Raw genomic sequence first — 21,576 nt, 5'->3', positions numbered from 1 at the left:
TTTGATGCTTAATTTCTTACTACATGATCTTCATACGGCTGGTTGGTAGGTGTAATGACACGTCGAATACGATGCAATTTCTTCCAGAAAAAGATACAAGCCCATCAGAGCATTGGTCGCGTGTATGTTTCGGCCGCCCCTCTCTTAATATCTCACGTTCGGATCACACGTAAGAACATCGATCGCCCAACACCAACCACCTTACATCATCAACGTTAGGAAAGATCACAGCAACAGTTCTTTTTCTATCATAATCACAACAACAGTTGACTCCGCTACAAGGACAGAATCATCATCTTGTTAAATACGGAGAGCCCAAAACTAGACCCCTAATACGCGCGCGTACTGCCTTCCACGCTTCCTCCACTGTTATTTACTCGAAACAATTATACGCTGCATACGAGTGTCAACAGAATGCACTGCAAAATCCACCGGTCATTGAAGCTAGAAAACTGCGGTCTTGCATTCTTGGATTCTTGTATCTTAATAGAGCTGACGCAGCGCCCGCGTTTCGCTCAAAGATAATGCGCTACTCATTGAAGCCAGAAGAGTGAGAAGTGTACCAATTTCTTCTTCTACTGTATTTCAAAAAGAAGAGCTCGGCAAGTCCGTGGAGTGTGGACTCTCATATGAACGAGATGAGCCCGGAAAGTGAACCGCCCGTGTCATTCTCTCCAGCGCATCTCCCTCACTAATCTTCCGGTACTTAGGGCCTGTTTGGTTTCAATAAGTCATCCGACTTATAAGTTAGGTGACTTAAAACTAGTGACTTATAAGTCATGCCTGTTTGGTTGTCACCTGACTTATAAGTGAGGTCTGTTTGACAAAATAAGTCAGTTTTTTACTTTTCGACTTATAAGTTGGTGACTTATTTGAAATCAAACAGGTCCTTAGACCGCAGCTGCCGCTACTAGTAGTAGGAGTACTTCAGTCACTTTTGTAAATTATTATCGCTGTGCTTCTGGGGTCGACCTGTCGCGCATATATTGCTCTCCCTCTCCCGTTGCTTCCTCGGCCGGCCTCTCGTTCCGACGCGTCGCGGCCGCCTTTCCCCAGAGGTTCCGAGGAGCGATCCCGTCGAGCTCGCGCTCGCGTGCGTTCGCGCATTGGGCCGGACTGCCTCGTGAGGCCGCGTGTGCGATGAGGGGCGGCGCCTCGGCGGGCCACCCGCGATGGGGCTCCGCGGGGACGACGCCGCGGTCGCTCAGCACGGGCTCCTCGCCGCGCGGCTCCGAGCCGGCCTCCGAGGACGGGGAGGAGCTGGTGGAGGTCACGCTCGACCTGCAGGACGACGACACCATTGTGCTGCGGAGCGTGGAGCCGGCCGCGGCGGCGGCGCTGGGCTCGGGCTCGGGGGCGCTGAGGCTGCCGGTGCCGGCGCGGGGCGAGCTGGGGGACTGCGGCGCGTCGTCGTCGTCGTCGCGGTCGCCGTCGATGCGCCGGACGTCGTCGTACCGGCTGCTGCAGCTGTCGCAGGAGCTCATGGCCGGCGCGCGGCACTTCTCGCACGACCTCACCAGGCGGTTCAGCCGCAGCCACAGCCACAGCCGCGACGAGGCCCACCAGCAGCCGTCGTCCGGCATCGAGTCGGCGCTCGCCGCCCGCGCCGCGCGCCGGCAGCGCGCGCAGCTGGACCGCACGCGCTCCGGCGCGCACCGGGCGCTCCGCGGCCTCCGCTTCATCAGCAGCAACAAGGCCAGCAACGCGTGGAGGGAGGTGCAGGCCAACTTCGACCGCCTCGCCCGCGACGGCTACCTCTCCCGCTCCGACTTCGCGGAATGCATCGGTACGGCACCCCATCGTCCCGCCCGCCTCTCCATTTCGCTCCTCTCGAACCCTATCCAAGGAATTCAAACACCGGCGAGGCGCGCTGCTGCAGGGATGACGGAGTCCAAGGAGTTCGCGGTGGAGCTGTTCGACACGCTGAGCCGGCGGCGGCAGATGAAGCTGGACACGATCAGCAAGGAGGAGCTGCGGGAAATCTGGCAGCAGATCACCGACAACAGCTTCGACTCCCGCCTCCAAATCTTCTTCGACATGTATGTAATTCACCGTTATCAAGTCTGTCATTCGATTTTACTGTCAAGTTAGCCATTTTGTCACATTATTTTGATTGCTTGCCATCAGGGTGGATAAGAATGCGGACGGCCGGATCGGGGAGGCGGAGGTGAAAGAGGTGAGCAAACACTCCATGCCCATGACTACGCCGTGCTTGCCTTTCCCCTTTGTTTTCAAACATTGCTATTTGAGGACACCAAATCTGATCATTTAGGCTTTGGTTTGACGGCTCAAACATTTGGTCGACGACCGAGCTGTCCATATCAGAAATCGGTCGAGTGTTTCGCCGAATATGCACCGCGCCCCCCGTACCGTATGGCATTCCCCAGCACTTGTTAATTATCACTCCGTGCTTCCAGAGGACCAAGGACAATTCTTTCTTAATTAAGCAGTACTAGTACTATAATCCGGCATGCAAGGAGTGGTTTTAATTAGGTTATTAGATTAGAATTATTAGAGGATTAAGAACCTGGGGGAAGTAGCACGTACGTAAGACGCTGTGGTCATCAATCTAATCGGAGTCGGTGAGCTGAACCAAAACATCTCCGCGTCTCACCAACTCGGCAATTCCCACCCCACCTGCCAGCTTTTGGGACGCTCGTTTTTTAGCCCTCGTTCAGGAAAAGCCCGGGCAGCTTTCTTCTAGAACGCTTTGTGTGAGGCCAGGCAGTAGGTGAGGGGCATTTCCGTGATTGCCCGCTGATCTTCTCTCATCCGCTCGACTCAGGCTGAAAGGCGCGGTGATTCACGTACTAGGATATTTTTTTATGCCTGTAAAAAAAATGGATTGGGGCGCGTACAGGGTGCTTTTCACTGGGGCGGCGTCATCAGCTTTCCGTAGGTTTTTTTGGAAAATGTTACATCATCTTCAACTCATATCATGTTCAACTCTTTGGCAGATCATCATGCTGAGCGCGTCGGCCAATAAGCTGTCGAGGCTTAAGGAGCAGGCGGAGGAGTACGCCGCGTTGATCATGGAGGAGCTCGACCCCGAAGAGCTGGGATACATCGAGGTGAGCTCGATCGACCGTCGCTTTAGCATTGGTGCCTGACTGCGTGGTGCGTGCTACACCTGTCAGCGACCACTTCTTCGATTGCTGGTGCTACTACTACCGTACTCGTTTAGCGCGTGGAGATGCGTGCGCCTTCGTAAACAATGAGATCATGCTCTCTACTGGTATTCGCGTAGGTAAACCTTGTTTGTTTACCTCAGCCCAGAAGACCCGCTGCATTTTTAGGAGCAGTTGACCTGGGTTGTCTACCTCGGCAAGCCGGTGGAGCTGTACCGGCAGGGGTATAAAATATGATAGTAGTAGAGCCCAGCCGTACCAATGTCCAATATCAATCATCGTTTTTATCTGCATCTCACGCATTGCTGGCCTGGGTGATGGGTGTACCTCAACCGGCGAAATAAACAGCAGCAGTAGCACCCTTAAACTTGGCAGGCGACACGCAGCACCAGTATGGTTTTTGTAGTAAAAAATTACTCGCCACATTGAAGGGCCCCAACCACCTGCAGCGAGATGCAGCATCGAAATCGATGGACTGAATGAAGCTGGATATGGTGGTATCCAATGGGCTGTTCTTCCCCATCATCATTCATATCGAGGTTGGTGAGCAGCTGTGGACCAGCTGGCAAAAATGACAGACAAAATAAAATCACAAAATGAACTGTTGATGAAAAAATTTCACCCGGCTGACCTTTTTCTGTAGCGCCCGACAGCTAGGCGTCACACTGCACTGTGCAACGCCCGGCTCTCAGGCGCTACACGCCTGACCATCGTTGCGCCCTGAGCTGACTGAAAAATGCTAAGTCAATGTGCAACGCCTAAGAGATAGGCGCTACACTATACAGTGTAGCGCCTACCGCGTAGGCATTGCACTAGCTGCACTTAGCGCAAAAGCTGCCCTCGTCCCTCTGCAACGAAAGAAAACAGTCAGCATACGCTCCTGCCCGTAAAAGAAAGGTGGACTGAGGCTGAACAAAACGACAAGACACGTTCTAGCTGTATATACTCCCTCCGTTTTTATTTACTCCGCATATTGGCTTTGGTCAAAGTCAAACTTTATAAACTTTGACAAAGTTTTTAGACAAAAATATTAACATGTACAATAACAAATCAATCACGTTAGATTTATTGTTGCATACACTTTCACATCGTATAGATTAGCTATTGTAAATGTTCATACTTTTCTCTATAAAGTTGATCAAAGTTTATGAAGTTTGACTTCAGTCAAACCTAATATGCAGAGTAAATAAAAACGGAGGAAGTACTTTTTATCACCACGAACGATTTTATCGTCCCGGCCCGCTTCAAAAAACTGGAGCCACTCCATGCACTGTGCACCTCCGAAGCACTCCATTCACCGCTTCCTGTGACAAAAGGGACCCGACTCCCAAGACTCCCATTGATCTCGCCCTTCCTAGAACCCCAAGCGCTAAGTGCAACTAGTGCAACGCCTACATGGTAGGCGCTACACTGTATAGTGTAGCGCCTATATCTTAGGCGTTGCACACTGACTTAGCATTTTTCAGTCAGCTCGGGGTGCGACGATGGTCAGGCGTGTAGCGTCTGGGAGCTAGGCGTTGCACAGTGTAGTGTGACGTCTAGATGACGGGTGCTACACAAAAAGGTTAGTCGGATGAAATTTTTTTACCAACAATTTATTTTGTGATCTTGTTTCATGCACAGGTCAAAACAGTGATTTTTGCCGGACCAGCTAGCTAGCATCAATTTCTGTTTTGCCTAGTACAGTGCCGGTTGCCACCTACAGCCCGTCGCGCCACCACCTCCGTTACCACCGAACCGAATGGTTCGGTCATGGCTCCCATGATTCTTCAGCTGTGCATCGTTCAGGCGCAAGCTTATCCCTTCCGAGCTGGTCTAAGCAATCATTAGGCAGTCTGAAGGTTGACCCATAGGAATGCAGACTGGCTGTAGAGTAACCTCTTCTCTACCTTTGTTTTTTGTTTCTGAATTCTGAATTGCTGTGCTGAACTTATGCTTGGCCACTGTTGTGCTGAACTTATGCTTGGTCGCTGTAAGTAATGCCAATGTAAGTGTCATTTTGGTCACAGGCTATTTCTTTTACAAATTAATAACTGTCACTTGAATTTGAGCCAATGGTTCTACTTTTACTGACTTCTGAGAAGTGCACTGCTATTCTTTTTCTCCTTTCAGCTTTGGCAATTGGAGACACTTCTGCTGCAGAAAGACACCTACGTGAACTACAGCCAGGCGTTAAGTTACACAAGCCAGGCACTGAGCCAAAACTTGGCGCTAAGGAAGAAGGGCTCCATCCGCAAAATAGGCAACTCCCTGATCTACTATTTGGAGGACAACTGGAAACGCTTGTGGGTGCTCGCGTTGTGGATTGGAATCATGGCTGGACTCTTCACCTGGAAGTTCATCCAGTACCGCGAGCGCTATGTCTTTAAAGTGATGGGCTACTGCGTGACAACTGCAAAGGGCGCCGCTGAAACCTTGAAGCTGAACATGGCAATCATCCTCCTGCCGGTGTGCCGCAATACCATTACTTGGCTGCGGAATACAAGGGCTGCACGTGTATTGCCATTTGATGACAATATCAACTTCCACAAGGTTAGACACGACATATCATTTTCCTCTCTTCTGAAGTTAAATTAGACTTTCATAGTGCAATCACCTTAGAAGTTAGTTTAATGTATTTAGAGGCCCTCACAGACGTGAATGTGTGTAGATTTGATTAAATTACTTAAATCCAACTTAGGGAGAATCTATATTGCAGATAAAATAGTAGCCCTGTTGCCAACTCAGAACCTTTTAGCTTACATGAAATTCACAAGTAATAATAATAATTTGTGTTTTTGTTGTAATGGCAGACTATTGCAGCAGCAATTGTGGTTGGTGTTATTCTCCATGCAGGGAACCACCTTGTATGCGATTTTCCACGGCTTATACGTTCATCAGAAGAAATGTACGCTCCTTTGGGAATTTATTTCGGGGAAACAAAGCCAACATATCTTGCATTGATCAAAGGAGTCGAGGGCGTCACCGGGATAATCATGGTTGTGTGCATGATAATTGCTTTTACTTTAGCAACCCGGTGGTTCCGGCGTAGCCTAGTAAAGCTTCCAAAACCATTTGACAAACTGACTGGCTTCAATGCTTTCTGGTACTCCCACCATTTGTTTGCCATTGTGTACGTGGCTCTCATTGTTCATGGCCAGTTTCTGTACCTTATTCGTGTCTGGTACAGAAAATCGGTGAGATATTTATGTATTTATCGTCCATTCTTTTACTTGAAACGAGTTGGATTCCTAAGATTCTTATATTTTTCTTTTGATGCAGACATGGATGTATCTTGCAGTGCCTGTGTGCTTGTATCTAGGGGAGAGGATTCTAAGGTTCTTCAGGTCTGGCAGTTATGCTGTCCGGCTCTTGAAGGTCAGTAAAAATACATCAGAAACTTGAGCATTGATTCTTTGTGCCTTGTACTAATCTAGTGCCATTTATCTGCAGGTGGCCATTTATCCTGGTAATGTCTTGACGCTGCAAATGACCAAACCTGCGACCTTTCGCTATAAAAGTGGGCAATATATGTTTGTTCAGTGTCCAGCAGTGTCGCCCTTTGAATGGTATATTATTACTGTACACTTGTGGCCCTTAATCATTGCTGAATTGTGTGTGCTAGTTTCAGCTTCTAGGATAGATAACACATAATTTCTTGTACATTTCATGTCTGCAGAAGGCAGACTGTCTCATTACATTGAACTTTGAACACTTCCTCTCTTTCAGGCACCCCTTCTCAATTACTTCAGCACCTGGGGATGAATATCTCAGCATCCATGTTCGGCAACTTGGTGACTGGACACGAGAGCTCAAGAGAGTATTTTCCGCGGCCTGCGAGCCCCCAGTGAGTGGAAAAAGTGGTCTTCTTAGAGCAGACGAGACAACTAAGAAAACGTATGAACGCCCCTATATTTTAGCGGTTACCTTTGTGCTCTGTGGACACTTCACAATTTATAATACTGTCTTTTGGTGATGCAGCTTACCCAAGCTTCTGATCGATGGCCCTTATGGTTCTCCTGCTCAGGATTACGGCAAGTATGATGTTTTACTACTTGTTGGATTAGGAATTGGTGCTACACCCTTTATCAGCATTTTGAAAGATCTCCTCAACAACATCATTAAGATGGAGGAAGAGGAGGTTCGTTATATTCTCCATATCATCAGTCAGTCATCTTCATAGTCTTAGAAGTAATTATTCAAGAAATAAATAGATTACTCAAAAAAGTCTAAGAAGTGAAATAAAATATCATTCACATATTCTTTCTATGGTTTATTTTCCACTCACAAGCATAATTGCAGGATACTTCTACGGATCTCTATCCACCAATTGGTCGGAATAAGCCACATGTTGATCTGGGTACGCTTATGAGGGTTACCACAAGACCAAGGAAGGTTTTAAAGACTACAAATGCTTACTTTTATTGGGTGACACGTGAGCAAGGCTCTTTTGATTGGTTCAAAGGAGTCATGAATGAGATTGCCGACATGGATCAAAGGGTAAGTACATCAAGTGACAGTTACTTTTGTTTGCGGTGCAGTTTGTTATCTTCAGAAATTCACAATAGGTTCCCCTTGCGAAGTTGTAGTTAAACTTACCTTTGATCCATGTAGAATATCATTGAGATGCACAACTACCTCACAAGCGTTTACGAGGAAGGGGATGCTCGGTCAGCGCTCATCACTATGCTTCAAGCTCTGAACCATGCCAAGAATGGTGTCGATGTTGTCTCTGGAACTAAAGTAAGCAGTGATATAAAGCTATTAGTAGCTTTGCATAGTCTGTAAAGTGAATGCATCAAAATATTAAGCCATTTCTCCCTATTTATTGGCATAAATGTTTAAAAGAGGTTCACACTTGCCTTGTACTGCTACCACTTGCATTTGACTACCAGTGAACTCATTTTGCAGGTCCGGACACATTTTGCAAGACCAAATTGGAAAAAGGTCCTAGCCAAAATTGCCTCAAAGCACCCGTATGCGAAGATAGGTTAGTATACGTATCACAGCCTAATCAAACGTGATTTGATTTGTTGAAGTCATCGACCCATGGATTATCTACTGTTATCAAAGTTATTTTTGTATATCCATGCTAGAGTTATTATGTGCACGCACTAGTATGTTGATATGCAAAACGTTCAGTTGGATGTACTACACAAGTAAGATTGCTAGGCAAATTTTTAAAATTATAAATGGTGTGTTAGTATTAGTAATCATGATTTTTTTATTTCATCTTGGGTTGAGTTAGTATTAGTAAATATCAAATCCTATGTCGATAAGCCAAGTCCATAATTATTTATGTTGCATACAGGTGTCTTCTACTGTGGAGCTCCAGTCCTGGCACAAGAACTTGCCAAGCTTTGCCACGAGTTCAATGGGAAATGCACCACAAAATTCGAGTTCCACAAGGAGTATTTCTGAATTCCAAGTAGACACTTGACAGGAAACGAGAATAGAGACTACGCTACTTGTACAGCATTTTTGTCCTGGTATATTCTTTATAAAGGACAGGAGAGGCCAAGGGGAAGAAGCAACCATAGCCATCGCCCCAGACTTCAGAATCCCAAATGCGCCAACAAGAAGGATGTAGAACTACATGTGGCGTCCGTGATGGCTTTTACAACATGGACCTGCGAGGGGATTCCTCCCGGTAGGCCTCGAATGTACAGAGACCACCTGAAGAAGAAGACCTTGAGCTTCTCCTGAATATAGTTGGGAGTATAGGATGATGATATGTAGGACATAGGAAGGGAACCACGAGCCACAAGGCTAATTAACTGTATATTTTTTATCATGCAGCTGAGTGTCTGACCAAGGCAAAAAAAGTACGTTTGTGTCTGTAATTTTACATACAAAAAATGAAACGAAAGAAAAGTGAAAGAAAAAAAGAAAATGTATACTCGATTCGGGTGTTTGTAACTTGTACAAGTATATTCAGTGCATCGGTGCTGATTGGTTCAAGGCTGGGTGTGGCGTCATTGCTGTGAGTTGTGACAGTGATCAGGAAGGGTAAAACCGAGGCCTGCATTGCTGTATCTAATAATGCTCGTGTTGAAATCTGGAGCCAACATGATTCACTCACCTGAACATTGCCATCTGGGAAGCGAATGGTACTTTTGATCCTCGGGTGTTCCAGAGACCGGGGTACAGAATCTGTGAGGAAGAAGGGCGTGCGCAGTGGCGCACAGGGGCACAGGGCTGGCGCTCAGTCGAGCTGCCCTCTCCGGTGCTCCGCCCGGCACGGCGGCGGAGCAAGTGAGGGCCGCGTCGGCTGGGTGCCGGAGCTATATTTTGCGTCTCGCAGTAGGCGAGAGACAGATGGGCCGGCCCAATACGGTTCTTGGGGAAGCGGTTTTTAGTGAAGCTTCTCGCGGCGTCTATTTCTCGCATTAAGCGAGACGAGAGGCTGCTCGTGCTGAGGGTTTTTCCTCTCCCCGCTTTGTATTGAGCCGGCTCATTCACGCACGCATATAGCCATATATACTACAACAATAAGACGAAATCACTAATTAAGGAGTATTCGTTGCAAAGAACACTCCACTTTCCCAGGTTGCGACAAGTGATGCACATACAGCGCGCCACTTGTCGCAACCTGGAAGTTTTCCCTTTTTTTTCGTACATCCGTTTATTCAAAACGTTTTATCTTTTAAATTGTGCGTCAAAATCTTGAACCGTTTTCATTATTGGATTCCTCGCGTCGAGATCTTCAAAATTAGATCCCATTTTGATAGGTTTTGATGAATTTTTTTTCATGAAAAAACCGGACGAAAAAAACCGAACCAGAAGCATGGTTTTTTTTCCTTTTCAAAAGAGGCACACCCGTGCCTCTTGTGGAAGCAAAACCGTGACTCCCATGAAAGGAAAAAAAACCCAGAAAACACATTATTTTTTTCGTTTTCGAGAGGCACGACCGTGACTCTCACGAAAGCACAACCGTGCCTCTTGCAGAAGCAAAACCGTGACTCTCGCGAAAGAAAAAAAAACAAAAAAGCTTATTTTTTCCCTTTCTGAGAGGCACAGCCGTGACTCTCACGACCGTGCCTCTCGCGGAAGCAAAACCGTGACTCCTGCAAAAGAAAAAAAACAGAAAACGCGTTTTGTTTTTTCCTTTTCGAGAGGCACGGCCGTGACTCTTGCTAAAGCACAACCATGCCTCTTGTGAAAAAACCGTGACTTTCGTGAAGGAAAAAAAACGCGTTCTTTTCGTGCAATTTTTTTTCAAAAAGCTAAGGAAGACCGGGAGAAAACCAAAACGTCGAAAAACAAAAAAAACCGTTTAAAAAGCAAAAAACGCGTGCACATTTTTTTTCCGAAGGGAGCGTCCAGACATGTGGCGAATGGCTGAGAGCGCGCCAAGTGGCGCTGATCATTGCGAGGCTCCCGAAGAAGCGCTCGTTAACTAGTTGCTCCCACAATAAGAAAAAGAGCCGAGTTCCTCTCCTCGCTTCGTATTGGGCCGGCCCATTCGCGCACGCATACAGTAGGAAGAAAAGGAGATGAGGAAAAGGGAGAACCAGGGCTCCATCCCTGGTCTTCAGTGGGCGACCCCGGGTGCTGCTAACACTCCGCCAAGTCATGTTAGGGCGTGTTTGGTTGCACGCACTAGGCCCAGCTTGGCCCGGGCAGGAAGAATTTGGCCTGTTTGGTTTTTTGCATTTACTGTGCGGCCCACATCGCAGTAAACTTAAAGCACGTCCAGGCCAGGCCTAGGGGAAACGCACGAATCGGCAGTAGCTTGCGAGCCTAACTCGGGCGAGGCAGGGGAGGGCGACGCGCTTCTCCCCTCATGCGAGCAGGGGAGATGGCGCGAGCTCGCCCGCGTCGCCGAAAAATCGGCGGGAGGATTTCGGCTCACCTCCTGCCGCTCCACCCCTATTTAGCCCCTCCCTCACCGCCCCAACTCCCGCCACCATTCTTCCTCCGTTCGCGCTTTCCCGCTGACGCGCATCGGCACCGACGAGCAGGTAAGCGGCGCATCTTCATCGGCCGGCGGTCCACGATATCGGAGCTCCTTCACCGGCCGCCGTTCATATTCCACCACCGCCCCCCTCGTCCTCAAGCTGCAGCCATGGCCTCTGTGAGTTCAATCCCCCTTTCTCTCTGTTCCTTCTAGCTAGATCTGAGATGCAGCTAGGGTTTGATTTAGATGCATGATTGATTAGTGGTCCGATCTGTGAGCTGATATGGTTGGTTGCTATGCCGCGGTTGCAATTTGTGGTAGGGCTAGATGTTCAAGCATGTGGTAGGCTAGATTAGTAGTAGAGTTTGAAGTTGAACCTTGTGCTTGTGTTGAATCATGCTTAGATTTGTGATTTGTAGCTATTGGTGGTCCATTTGTAGCATGTTGTTTGTTGTAGATGTATGTTCCTGCTCATAGATTGTCTGGTATGCTTAGTATGGTAGTGATGAAGCATGTGCTTGCTATGATAGTGATGAACCATGTACATGTATGCTCCTGCTTTTATGGATTGTCCGGTATGTTGTGTGCTATGCTCACTGTCAATGCGTACTATGATTGTAGGACATGACCACGCAGACGCAAGATCTTAGTCAGGCCCTTGTCGTGTCCGACAGCCAGTTTGCTCCATCGTTTGTCGAGGACTCGCAACCTATGTCCGAGATAGCACCTACTTCAGAGGTGTTCGAGTCTGATTCCCTCTATGTGCCAGTAGTGCTCGTTGAGCCAACTCCTGCTGCTGCTGCCGCTGCAATCAAGCTAGCAGCAGCAAAGGCAAAGAAGGATGGTAGGTCGAACAACATGAAGTGGCAGCCGTTCATGTCCACGTTCGTGCTAAACAAGATGTGTGAGCTCATTTCTAGTGGAGTTAGGATTGACAAGGGCTTCAAGGAGGTGCACTTGAACACTGTTGCGAAGCAGGTGTTCGAGTTCTGTGGGCAAGAGGTGTCTGCCACCCAGGTGTACAACCACCTGAGGAAGTGGAGAAGTCGATGGATCCAAGTGTCCAAGCTGAGAGACCTTAGGGCATCTCCAGCCGCGCCCCCAACAGACCCTCCCCAGGCGATTTTGCCGCGCCGGCGCCAAAAAAACGGCCCAGTCGCGCCCCCAGAAGCCCGTTTTTCGCCGGCTCAGGCCAAAACTGGTGCCGGCGGACCCAGGCTGAACCCGGCGCCCTGGGGGGCGCTTGGGGAGCCGGCACAAGCGAAAAAGGCGCGTGGGCCCGCCCTGGCGGCGACCCGAGGGCCTTTTCCCGCCACTTCTTGACGCTTTTCCCTCGCATCTCTTCCGGTCGCTCGCCTTCCTCCCGCCATTCCCTCCCTTTCTCCCGCCAAACCCCCTCCAGCTCGCCTTCCAGTCGCCGCCATGCCACCGAAGAAGTACGCCATGCCGCGCGCGGCGGCAACCACGACTGGCACCGTGGCCCAGCAGAAGCAGAGGAAGCCGAGGGCGCCGCCATTGAAGCCACCGGGCATGTCGAGCGCCGAGTGGAGGGTGGAAGTTCAGCGACGCGACGCAGTCACCACCGACCGGCAGAACAGGGCCATTGCCAAGAAGGCCCGCGACAACACGGCGCGTGCGGCGGCGTCTTCCTCATCGGTCGACCACGCGGGGATGATGAATCCACCCGTCGTCAGCCACGCCCAGTACGCGCCCTGGGGACAGCAAGGCGCCGGATCTCCATGGGGATCGTCGTCGCCCGGCTACGCCGACGGCGATGCGCACGGGGGGTTCAACCCAAACGTGACCTTCCCCCATGGCCACCTCGCGACGCGCACACCCTCGCCCGCCTTCGTCGGCATGCAGTACCCTCCATACAACTACTCGCCGCCCGCCGCCTACGCGTCCACATCGACGCCCCATCTCCGCCGTGGACCGCTGCCCTTCTCGCACCTCGGCGACACGGACGACACAGGAGCCGACATGGACGACATCATCGCGACAGGATCGACCGCGGCCACCGCGTCTCCCGGGTTCGCCACCCAGGACGAGTTAGTGGATCTCAGCGACGACATGGAGGCCGAGCTTGGCTACGTCTACGGCGAGGACGCGCACGAAGCGCAGGAACCCGAGGAGGAGGAGGAGGACGAGGAGGAGCCGGCTCCTGTTCCGACGAAGGGGCGCCAGAAGAAGAAGAAGCGGGCGGCTAGGTCAGATGAACCGCGCATCAAGTGGACGTCCAAGGAGGAGGAATGCCTCGCCGAAGCATGAAAAGTCGTCTGCCTCGACCCGACCACCGGTACGGTGCCAGCGTTGAGAATCAGGTACGCACGCCGTTCGCCCGCATCTCTTCGTCGTCAACGCCCGCCGCCCTCCAAAGGTTTGTTCCTCCATGCAGCTGCTGCGTATGTTCACCATGTATCGGCTTGACAACCAAGACGCCGACTTCAAGCACCTCCACGTCTACAAGCGCATTGACAAGTGCGAGAAGTGGGCGGAAGTCCGACGTGCCCTCGACAAGGCCAAGGAGACATACAAGCCGGACGCGACGACTCCGGGCGCGTCAGAGGGGCGGCCGGACGGCCACAAATTGGCAAAGAAGGGTAAAAACGCCGACGCAGCAACCGCGCGAGTGCAGGAGTCCATCGAGCATTGCCTCGCCGACGCCCAGGCCCGGGCCGTCCTACGTGAAGAGAAGACCGAGGCGCGGTGGTCATTGCTGATGAAGAACAGCGCCATCAAGCTCGACCTGCTCCGGACGAACGTCGCCGCGAAGAAGAGGAACACCGACATGGCTTTTCTGATGGGCGGGGCGGACATGCTCCAGAGCAATGACGAGCAGCTCAGGGCGTGGTACATGGCAGAGCGTGGCCTCATCCTGAACCAGATGCAGACGGCAACGCCGACGAAGCCGACGACGCAAGCTCCCGCGCCCACGACCACACGGACGCCAAGCCCGAACGACGCCTCTACATCGCCGCCCAGCAGTGCCGAAGCCGCGCCGACACAGCCCAGCACCGAAGCAGCTCCGACACTGCCGAGCCCGCGCACACCGACTCCGCCAACGCCTGGAGCCGACCCCGCTGTAACACCCCGGATATGATTTACCCAATATGTAATCCAACTCTTGCCATTTTCGGCGTTAAGTTATTTTATTTTCTCGGGTTCGGGTTTTGTCTCCGTGCGTTGTTGTCGTTGTCATGCATCTCATATCATGTCATCATGTGCATTGCATTTGCATACGTGTTCATCTCATGCATCCGAGCATTTTCCCTGTTGTCCGTTTTGCATTCCGGCGCTCCGTTCTCCTCCGGTGGTCATTTCTACCTTTCTTTCGTGTGTGGGGATTAAACATTTCCGGATTGGACCGAGACTTGCCAAGCGGCCTTGGTTTACTACCGTAGACCGCCTGTCAAGTTTCGTACCATTTGGACTTCGTTTGATACTCCAACGGTTAACCGAGGGACCAAGAAGGCCTCGTGTGTGTTGCAGCCCAACACCCCTCCAAGTTGGCCCAAAACCCTCTCCATCATCTAGAGCGTTCGATCACGATCGCGTGGCTGAAAACCGCACCTCATTTGGACACTCCTAGCTCCCTCTATGACTATATAAAGACCCCTCCGAAATTCTCCTTCTCCTTCCCCCCGAAACCCTAGATCCATTCCATCCGCCGCCGCCGGACAAAAAGCCGCCGACGGACATGTCCGTCTCCACCCCGCCGCCGCCACTTGGCGCCGTCTGATTCGCCCGTGCCCGCTAAGTCCCAGACAAGTGTTAATTTCACTAAGTCTGAAATCTGTTTACCAAATGCATTTTTGCCATGCTTGTTTGAACCTGTTAATGGATGAATTGGCCGTAGCTCAGTGTTCATCTTTTGTTAAGCTTCATGAATGGATCCCTGACATGTATTTTCTTGTCATGTTTGAGTGCTGTAGCATGTTCATCTTGTTGCATTTAGATGGCTACTTGCTGTATATCGCAGACCGGTGCCATATTTGAATTGCTTGCCATTTCCAAACCGTAACTCCGATTCCGGCGTTCTTTATATCGTTTTCAAGCGATTTCATCTCAACTTTCCAGTGGCACACTTGGATTTCCAAGTTGAGGCCAGGTCCATTCATTCCTTGTCAAATCTTGCATATGCATCACATATCGCATCCCGCATAGCATACCATGTTTGCATCATGTTGTTTGCGTTTGCACGTGGTTGATTGTGTCCTTGTTGCTTGTTTGTCTTGTTTGGGTAGAGCCGGGAGACGAGTTCGCTAACGAGGAGCCCGTTGAGTTTGCTTTCGAGGATCCAGTCAACTCTGACAACTTTGCAGGCAAGATGATCATACCCTCGAAATCACTTCTATCTTTGCTTTGCTAGATGCTCGCTCTTTTGCTATGCCTATGCTACGATGCCTATCACTTGCTTATCATGCCTCCCTATTTGCCATGTCCAACCTCTAACCCACCATGTCCTAGCAAACCGTTGATTGGCTATGTTACCGCTTTGCTCAACCCCTCTTATAGCGTTGCTAGTTGCAGGTGAAGATTGGAGACCGTTCCTTGTTGGAACATTATTTACTTGTTGGGATATCATTATATTATCTTGTTATCTTAATGCATCTATATACTTGGTAAAGGGTGGAAGGCTCGGCCTCTTGCCTAGTGTTTTGTTCCACTCTTGCCGCCCTAGTTTCCGTCATATCGGTGTTATGTTCCCGGATTTTGCGTTCCTTACGCGGTTGGGTGATAATGGGAACCCCTTGATAGTTTGCCTTGATTAAAGCTTTTCCAGCAATGCCCAACCTTGGTTTTACCATTTGCCACCTAGCCCCTTTTTCCCTTGGGTTTCCGGAGCCCGAGGGTCATCTTATTTTAACCCCCCCGGGCCAGTGCTCCTCTAAGTGTTGGTCCACCTCGTCAGCCGCCGGTGGCCACCAGGGGCAACTCTGGGCCGGCCTACCGGAAGTTTAGACAATCTGAGTGTGCCCTAAGAACGAGATATGTGCAGCTCCTATCAGGATTTGTCGGCACATTCGGGCGGTATTGCTGGATTTTTTTTAACTTGTCGAAGTGTCTTGTAGAACCGGGATACCGAGTCTGATCGGAATGTCTCGGGAGAAGGTCTATTCCTTCGTTGGCTGTGAGAGCTTGTCATGGGCTAAGTTGGGACTCCCCTGCAGGGATTTGAACTTTCGAAAGCCGTGCGCACGGTTATGGGCAGATGGGAATTTGTTAATGTCCGGTTGTAGATAACTTGAACCTTAACTTAATTACAATGAACCAACTGTGTGAGTTACCGTGATGGTCTCTTCTCGGCGGAGTCCGGGAAGTGAACACGGTGTTGGAGTAATACTTGTCACAGGTTGTTCTCTAGTTATTCGTTCGCGCTTTGCCTTCTCTTCTCGCTCTCTTTTGCGAACAGGTTAGCCACCATATATGCTAGTCGCTTGCTGCAGCTCCACATATTGTACCTTGCCTTACCTATAAGCTTAAATAGTCTTGATCGCGAGGGTGCGAGATTGCTGAGTCCCTGTGGCTCACAGATTACTTCCAAACCAGATGCAGGGCCTGATGACTCCGTTCCAGATGACGCGCTTGAGCTCAAGTGGGAGTTCGACGAGGACTCACGCCATTACTATGTTTCTTTCCCTGATGATCAGTAGTGGTGCCCAGTTGGGGCGATCGGGACCGTGTCGCATGTTGGGTTGATCTTTTATTTTGGCGCCGTAGTCGGGCCATGAGTGTTTGAATGTTGTAATGCTATTTGTGTACTTTGATTGACGTGGCGAGTGTAAGCCAACTATGTATCTCCCCTTTTATTATCTATATATTACATGGGATGTTGTGAAGATTGCCTAACTTGCGACATTGCTTTCAATGCGGTTATGCCTCTAAGTCGTGCCTCGACACGTAGGAGCTATAGCCGCATCGAGGGTGTTACACCCGCCGAGTGAATCATTGCGCACGCGAACTTGCGGCGTGCGGCGCTCTGTTTTTGTAACGCCAGACTACATCCAATCGCCGAATTTGTGGCGTCTTTTGAGAGCGGGAACGACCAAGTTTAAATTCCCGCATCCTGGGGCCGGCGCTTGGGGGCGTGACTGGGAGCTAGGTCGCCCCCAGGGGCCGAACTAGCGCCGGCACGCCCCCAGGCCGCTCTATTTAGGCGCCCTGGGGGGCCGAATGGCTGGAGATGCCCTTAGTTGCGCCTCATGGGATGAGAATGCTTGTTCCATAGTTCTGGAGGCAGAGCACTACGCCGGCCATGTCGTGGTTAGCTCACAACCCTCTTCCTTTTCATACTGTCCACCATTGCCTACTCCTAATCGCAACTAGCAACACTTGTGTTTCATTCTTAGGACCACCCAAGGGACGCTGAGTTCCTCAACACACCCATCCAGAACTACAACCAGATGCAGCACATCTTCTTCTTTGGGCTGGCAACTGGGAAGCATGCCATGGGCTCGGGTGAGCCTCTTGGTTCTCCCATGCCAGACTTCCCTGGGACACCAGACGTCGAGGTCCTTGATGGCCCTGACAAGCCAGCTGCGAAGCCCTTCGACAAGCCATTTGACCCCATCCATGATAGGAAGAGGAAGAGAGGAGGCCTGATGGAGGAGGAGATCAATGTCTTTTGCAGCATGACTGAGGCGGTGAAGGAGGTGGCAACAGCCATCAGGGAATGCAAGCCCCTCGACGTCCACCCGGACCTGTATGGCGCTGTCATGACCCAGGGTGGATTCAGCGACGAGGCTCTCTTGGCAGCTCTCAGCCACCTGCTTGACAACAAGGCCCAGGGTGTTGGGTTCGTTGCCATGGCCGACGCTCACAGGGTGCTGTGGCTCAGGAGCTGGCTGGGCAAGCACTACTACTAGAGTAGTGCTGCCTGTGAGCGTGCATGATCCCCAACGACGATGACGGTGGCAACGACGATGACGATGACGACGTACATTTTGTGTAGCTAGGGCTCAAAAACTATTTGATGGTCTGTATATTTTGGTGAGGTGGTATATATGTTGGGGATCGTAGCAGAAATTTAAATTTTTCTATGCATCACCAAGATCAATCTATGGAGTAATCTAGCAACGAGGGGAAGGGGAGTGCATCTACATACCCTTGTAGATCGCTAAGTGGAAGCGTTGCAAGAACGCGGTTGGTGGAGTCGTACACGCAGCGATTCAGATCGCGGTCGATTCCGATCTAAGCGCCGAACAACGGCGCCTCCGCGTTCAACACACGTACAACCCGGTGACGTCTCCCGCGCCTTGATCCAGTAAGGAGAGAGGGAGAGGTTGGGGAAGACTCCGTCCAGCAGCAGCACGACGGTGTGGTGGTGGTGGAGGAGCGCGAGACTCCAGCAGGGCTTCGCCAAGCACTACGAGAGACGAGGAGGGAGATAGGTACGGCTGCGCCAAGAGGGAGATCAAATCATGTGTTGGGCAGCCCCCAATACCTCAAGTATATATAGGGGAGGGGAGGGGCTGCGCCCCCTTCTAGGGTTCCTTCCCTAGGGGGGGGGGGCAGCCCTAGATGCCATCTAGGCTGGCGGCCAAAGGGGAGAGGAGAGGGGGGCGCCCTAGGGTGGGCCTTAGGGCCCATCTGGACCTAGGGTTTGCCCCCTTTCCACTCTCCATGCGCCTTGGGCCTTGGTGGGGGGCGCACCAGCCCACCTGGGGCTGGTCCCCTCCCACACTTGGCCCACGCAGCCTTTTGGGGCTGGTGGCCCCACCTGGTGGACCCCCGGTACCCTCCCGGTGGTCCCGGTACGTTACCGATAGCACCCGAAGCTTTTTCGGTGACCAAAACGGGACTTCCCATATATAAATATTTACCTCCGGACCATTCCAGAACTCCTCGTGACGTCTGGGATTTCATCCGGGACTCCGAACAACATTCGGTAATCGTGTACATACTTTCCTTATAACCCTTGCGTCATCGAACCTTAAGTGTGTAGACCCTACGGGCTCGGGAATAATGCAGACATGACCGAGACATCTCTCTGGTCAATAACCAACAGCGGGATCTGGATACCCATGTTGGCTCCCACATGTTCCATGATGATCTCATCGGATGAACCACGATGTCAAGGATTCAGTCAATCCCGTATACAATTACCTTTGTCTACTGGTATAGTACTTGCCCGATATTTGATCGTCGGTATCCCGATACCTTGTTCAATCTCGTTATCGGCAAGTCTCTTTACTCGTTCCGTAACACATCATCCCGTGATCAACTCCTTGGTCACATTGTGCACATTATGATGATGTCCTACCGAGTGGGCCCAGAGATACCTCTCCGTTTACACGGAGTGACAAATCCCAGTCTCGATTCGTGCCAACCCAACAGACACTTTCAGAGATACCCGCAGTGCACCTTTATAGCCACCCAGTTACGTTGTGATGTTTGGTACACCCAAAGCATCCCTACGGTATCCGGGAGCTGCACAATCTCATGGTCTAAGGAAATGATACTTGACATTAGAAAAGCTTTAGCAGACGAACTATACAATCTTGTGCTAGGCTTAGGATTGGGTCTTGTCCATCACATCATTCTCCTAATGATGTGATCCCGTTATCAATGACATCCAATGTCCATGATCAGGAAACCATGACCATGTATTGATCAACGAGCTAGTCAACTAGAGGCTTACTAGGGACATGTTGTGGTCTATGTATTCACACATGTATTACGGTTTCCGGATAATACAATTATAGCATGAACAATAGACAATTATCATGAACAAGGAAATACAATAATAACCATTTTATTATTGCCTCTAGGGCATATTTCCAACAGTCTCCCACTTGCACTAGAGTCAATAATCTAGTTCACATCACTATGTGATTGTAATGAATCCAACACCCATGGGGTTTGTTCATATCTTGCTTGTGAGAGAGGTTTATTAGTCAATGAGTCTGAACCTTTCAGATCCATGTGTGCTTTACAAATCTCTATGTCATCTTGTAGATGCAGCTACCACGCGCTACTTGGAGCTATTCCAAATAAATGTTCTACTATACGAATCCGATTTACTACTCAGAGTCATCCGGATTAGTGTCAAAGTTTGCATCAACGTAACCCTTTACGACGAACTCTTTTACCACCTCCATAATTGAGAAAATTCCTTAGTCCACTAGTTACTAAGGATAAGTTCGACCGCTGTCATGTGATCCATTCCTGGATCACTCTTGTACCCCTTGACTGACTCATGGCAAGGCACACTTCAGGTGCGGTACAAAACATAGCATACTGTAGAGCCTACGTCTAAAGCATAGGGGGCGACCTTCGTCCTTTCTCTCTCTTCTGCCATGGTCAGGTCTTGAGTCTTACTCAATATTCACACCTTGTAACACAGCTAAGAACTCCTTCTTTGCTGATCTATTTTTGAACTCCTTCAAAATCTTGTCACGGTATGTATTCATTCGAAAGTACTATTAAGTGTTTTGATCTATCCTTATAGATCTTGATGCTCAATGTTCAAGTAGCTTAATCTAGGTTTCCATTGAAAAACACTTTTCAAATAACCCTGTATGCTTTCTAGAAATTCTACATCATTTCTGATCAACAATATGTTAACAACATATACTCATCAAAAATTCTATAGTGCTCCCACTCACTTCTTTGGAAATACAAGTTTCTCATAAACTTTGTATAAACCCAAAATCTTTGATCATCTCATCAAAGTGCACATTCTAATTCAGAGATGCTTACTCTAGTCCTTACAAGGATTGCTGGAGCTTTGCATACTTGTTAGCATCTTTCAGGATTGACAAAACCTTCTGGTTGTATCACATACAACCTTTCCCCGAGAAAAACATCGAGGAGACAATGTTTTGACATTCTATCTGCAAGATTTCATAAATAATGCAGTAACTGCTAACATAATGCCAACAGACTCTTAGCATCGCTACGAGTGAGAAAGTCTCATCGTAGTCAACTCCTTGAACTTGTCAGGAAACATCTTAACGACAAGTCGAGCTTTCTTAATGGTGACACTTACCATCATTGTCCGTCTTCCTTTTAAAATCCATCTACACCCAACAGCCTTACGACCATCAAGTAGTTCTTTCCAAAGTCTATACTTTGTTTTTATACATGGATTCTCTCTCGGATTTTATGGCCTCGAGCCATTCGTCGGAATCCGGGCCCACCATTGCTTCTCCATAGCTCGTAGGTTCATTGTTGTCTAGCAACATGACTTCCAAGACAGGATTACGTACCACTCTGAAGTAGCATGCATCCTTATCGACCTATGAGGTTTGGTAGAGACTTGATCCGAAGTTTCATGATCACTATCATAAGCTTCCATTTCAATTGGTGTAGGTGCCACAGGAACAACTCTCTGTGCCCTGCTACACACTAGTTGAAGTGACGGTTCAATAACATCATCAAGTCTCCACCATCCTCCCACTCAATTCTTTCGAGAGAAATTTTTCCTCGAGAAAGGACCCGATTCTAGAAACAATCTCTATTGCTTTCGGATCTGAGACAAGAGGTATACCCAACTGTTTTTGGGTATTCTATGAAGATGCATTTATCCGCTTTGGGTTCGAGCTTATCAGCCTGAAACTTTTTCAC

The 21,576-nt window shown here is 49.7% G+C and overlaps 3 protein-coding genes across 3 annotated transcripts; 2 read left to right on the top strand and 1 right to left on the bottom strand.

Annotated features, from left to right (window-relative positions):
- The first annotated feature begins 1,007 nt into the window (after window positions 1-1,007).
- LOC125544653 (respiratory burst oxidase homolog protein A) lies at window positions 1,008-8,901 on the top strand. Its single transcript, XM_048708396.2, has 14 exons — window positions 1,008-1,786; window positions 1,880-2,039; window positions 2,128-2,176; window positions 2,958-3,071; window positions 5,241-5,660; window positions 5,921-6,304; window positions 6,390-6,485; window positions 6,561-6,676; window positions 6,837-7,004; window positions 7,089-7,248; window positions 7,410-7,607; window positions 7,722-7,850; window positions 8,019-8,097; window positions 8,419-8,901. Exons 1-14 carry the CDS (start codon window positions 1,141-1,143, stop codon window positions 8,526-8,528), a joined length of 2,829 nt encoding a protein of 942 aa, XP_048564353.1. The 5' UTR covers window positions 1,008-1,140; the 3' UTR covers window positions 8,529-8,901.
- Window positions 8,902-11,865: 2,964 nt separating this feature from the next.
- Window positions 11,866-17,873, top strand: LOC147980281 (uncharacterized). The gene is made up of 3 exons (XM_087516865.1): window positions 11,866-12,091; window positions 17,204-17,271; window positions 17,358-17,873. Exons 1-3 carry the CDS (start codon window positions 11,866-11,868, stop codon window positions 17,871-17,873), a joined length of 810 nt encoding a protein of 269 aa, XP_087372991.1.
- Window positions 13,468-17,073, bottom strand: LOC147980282 (uncharacterized). The gene is made up of 2 exons (XM_087545758.1): window positions 16,971-17,073; window positions 13,468-14,087 (listed from the first exon to the last, which is right to left on the bottom strand). The coding sequence occupies exons 1-2, from the start codon at window positions 17,071-17,073 to the stop codon at window positions 13,468-13,470; spliced, it is 723 nt and encodes a 240-aa protein (XP_087401884.1).
- Window positions 17,874-21,576: the final 3,703 nt, after the last annotated feature.

This window comes from Triticum urartu, chromosome 3A (assembly GCF_056163025.1).
Source record: "Triticum urartu cultivar PI428250 chromosome 3A, HENAU_Tu73, whole genome shotgun sequence".
In the NCBI taxonomy this organism is placed as follows: Eukaryota; Viridiplantae; Streptophyta; class Magnoliopsida; order Poales; family Poaceae; genus Triticum; species Triticum urartu.
Note: the sequence above shows the minus strand (reverse complement) of the source record. Positions and strands in the feature narration are given on the sequence as shown.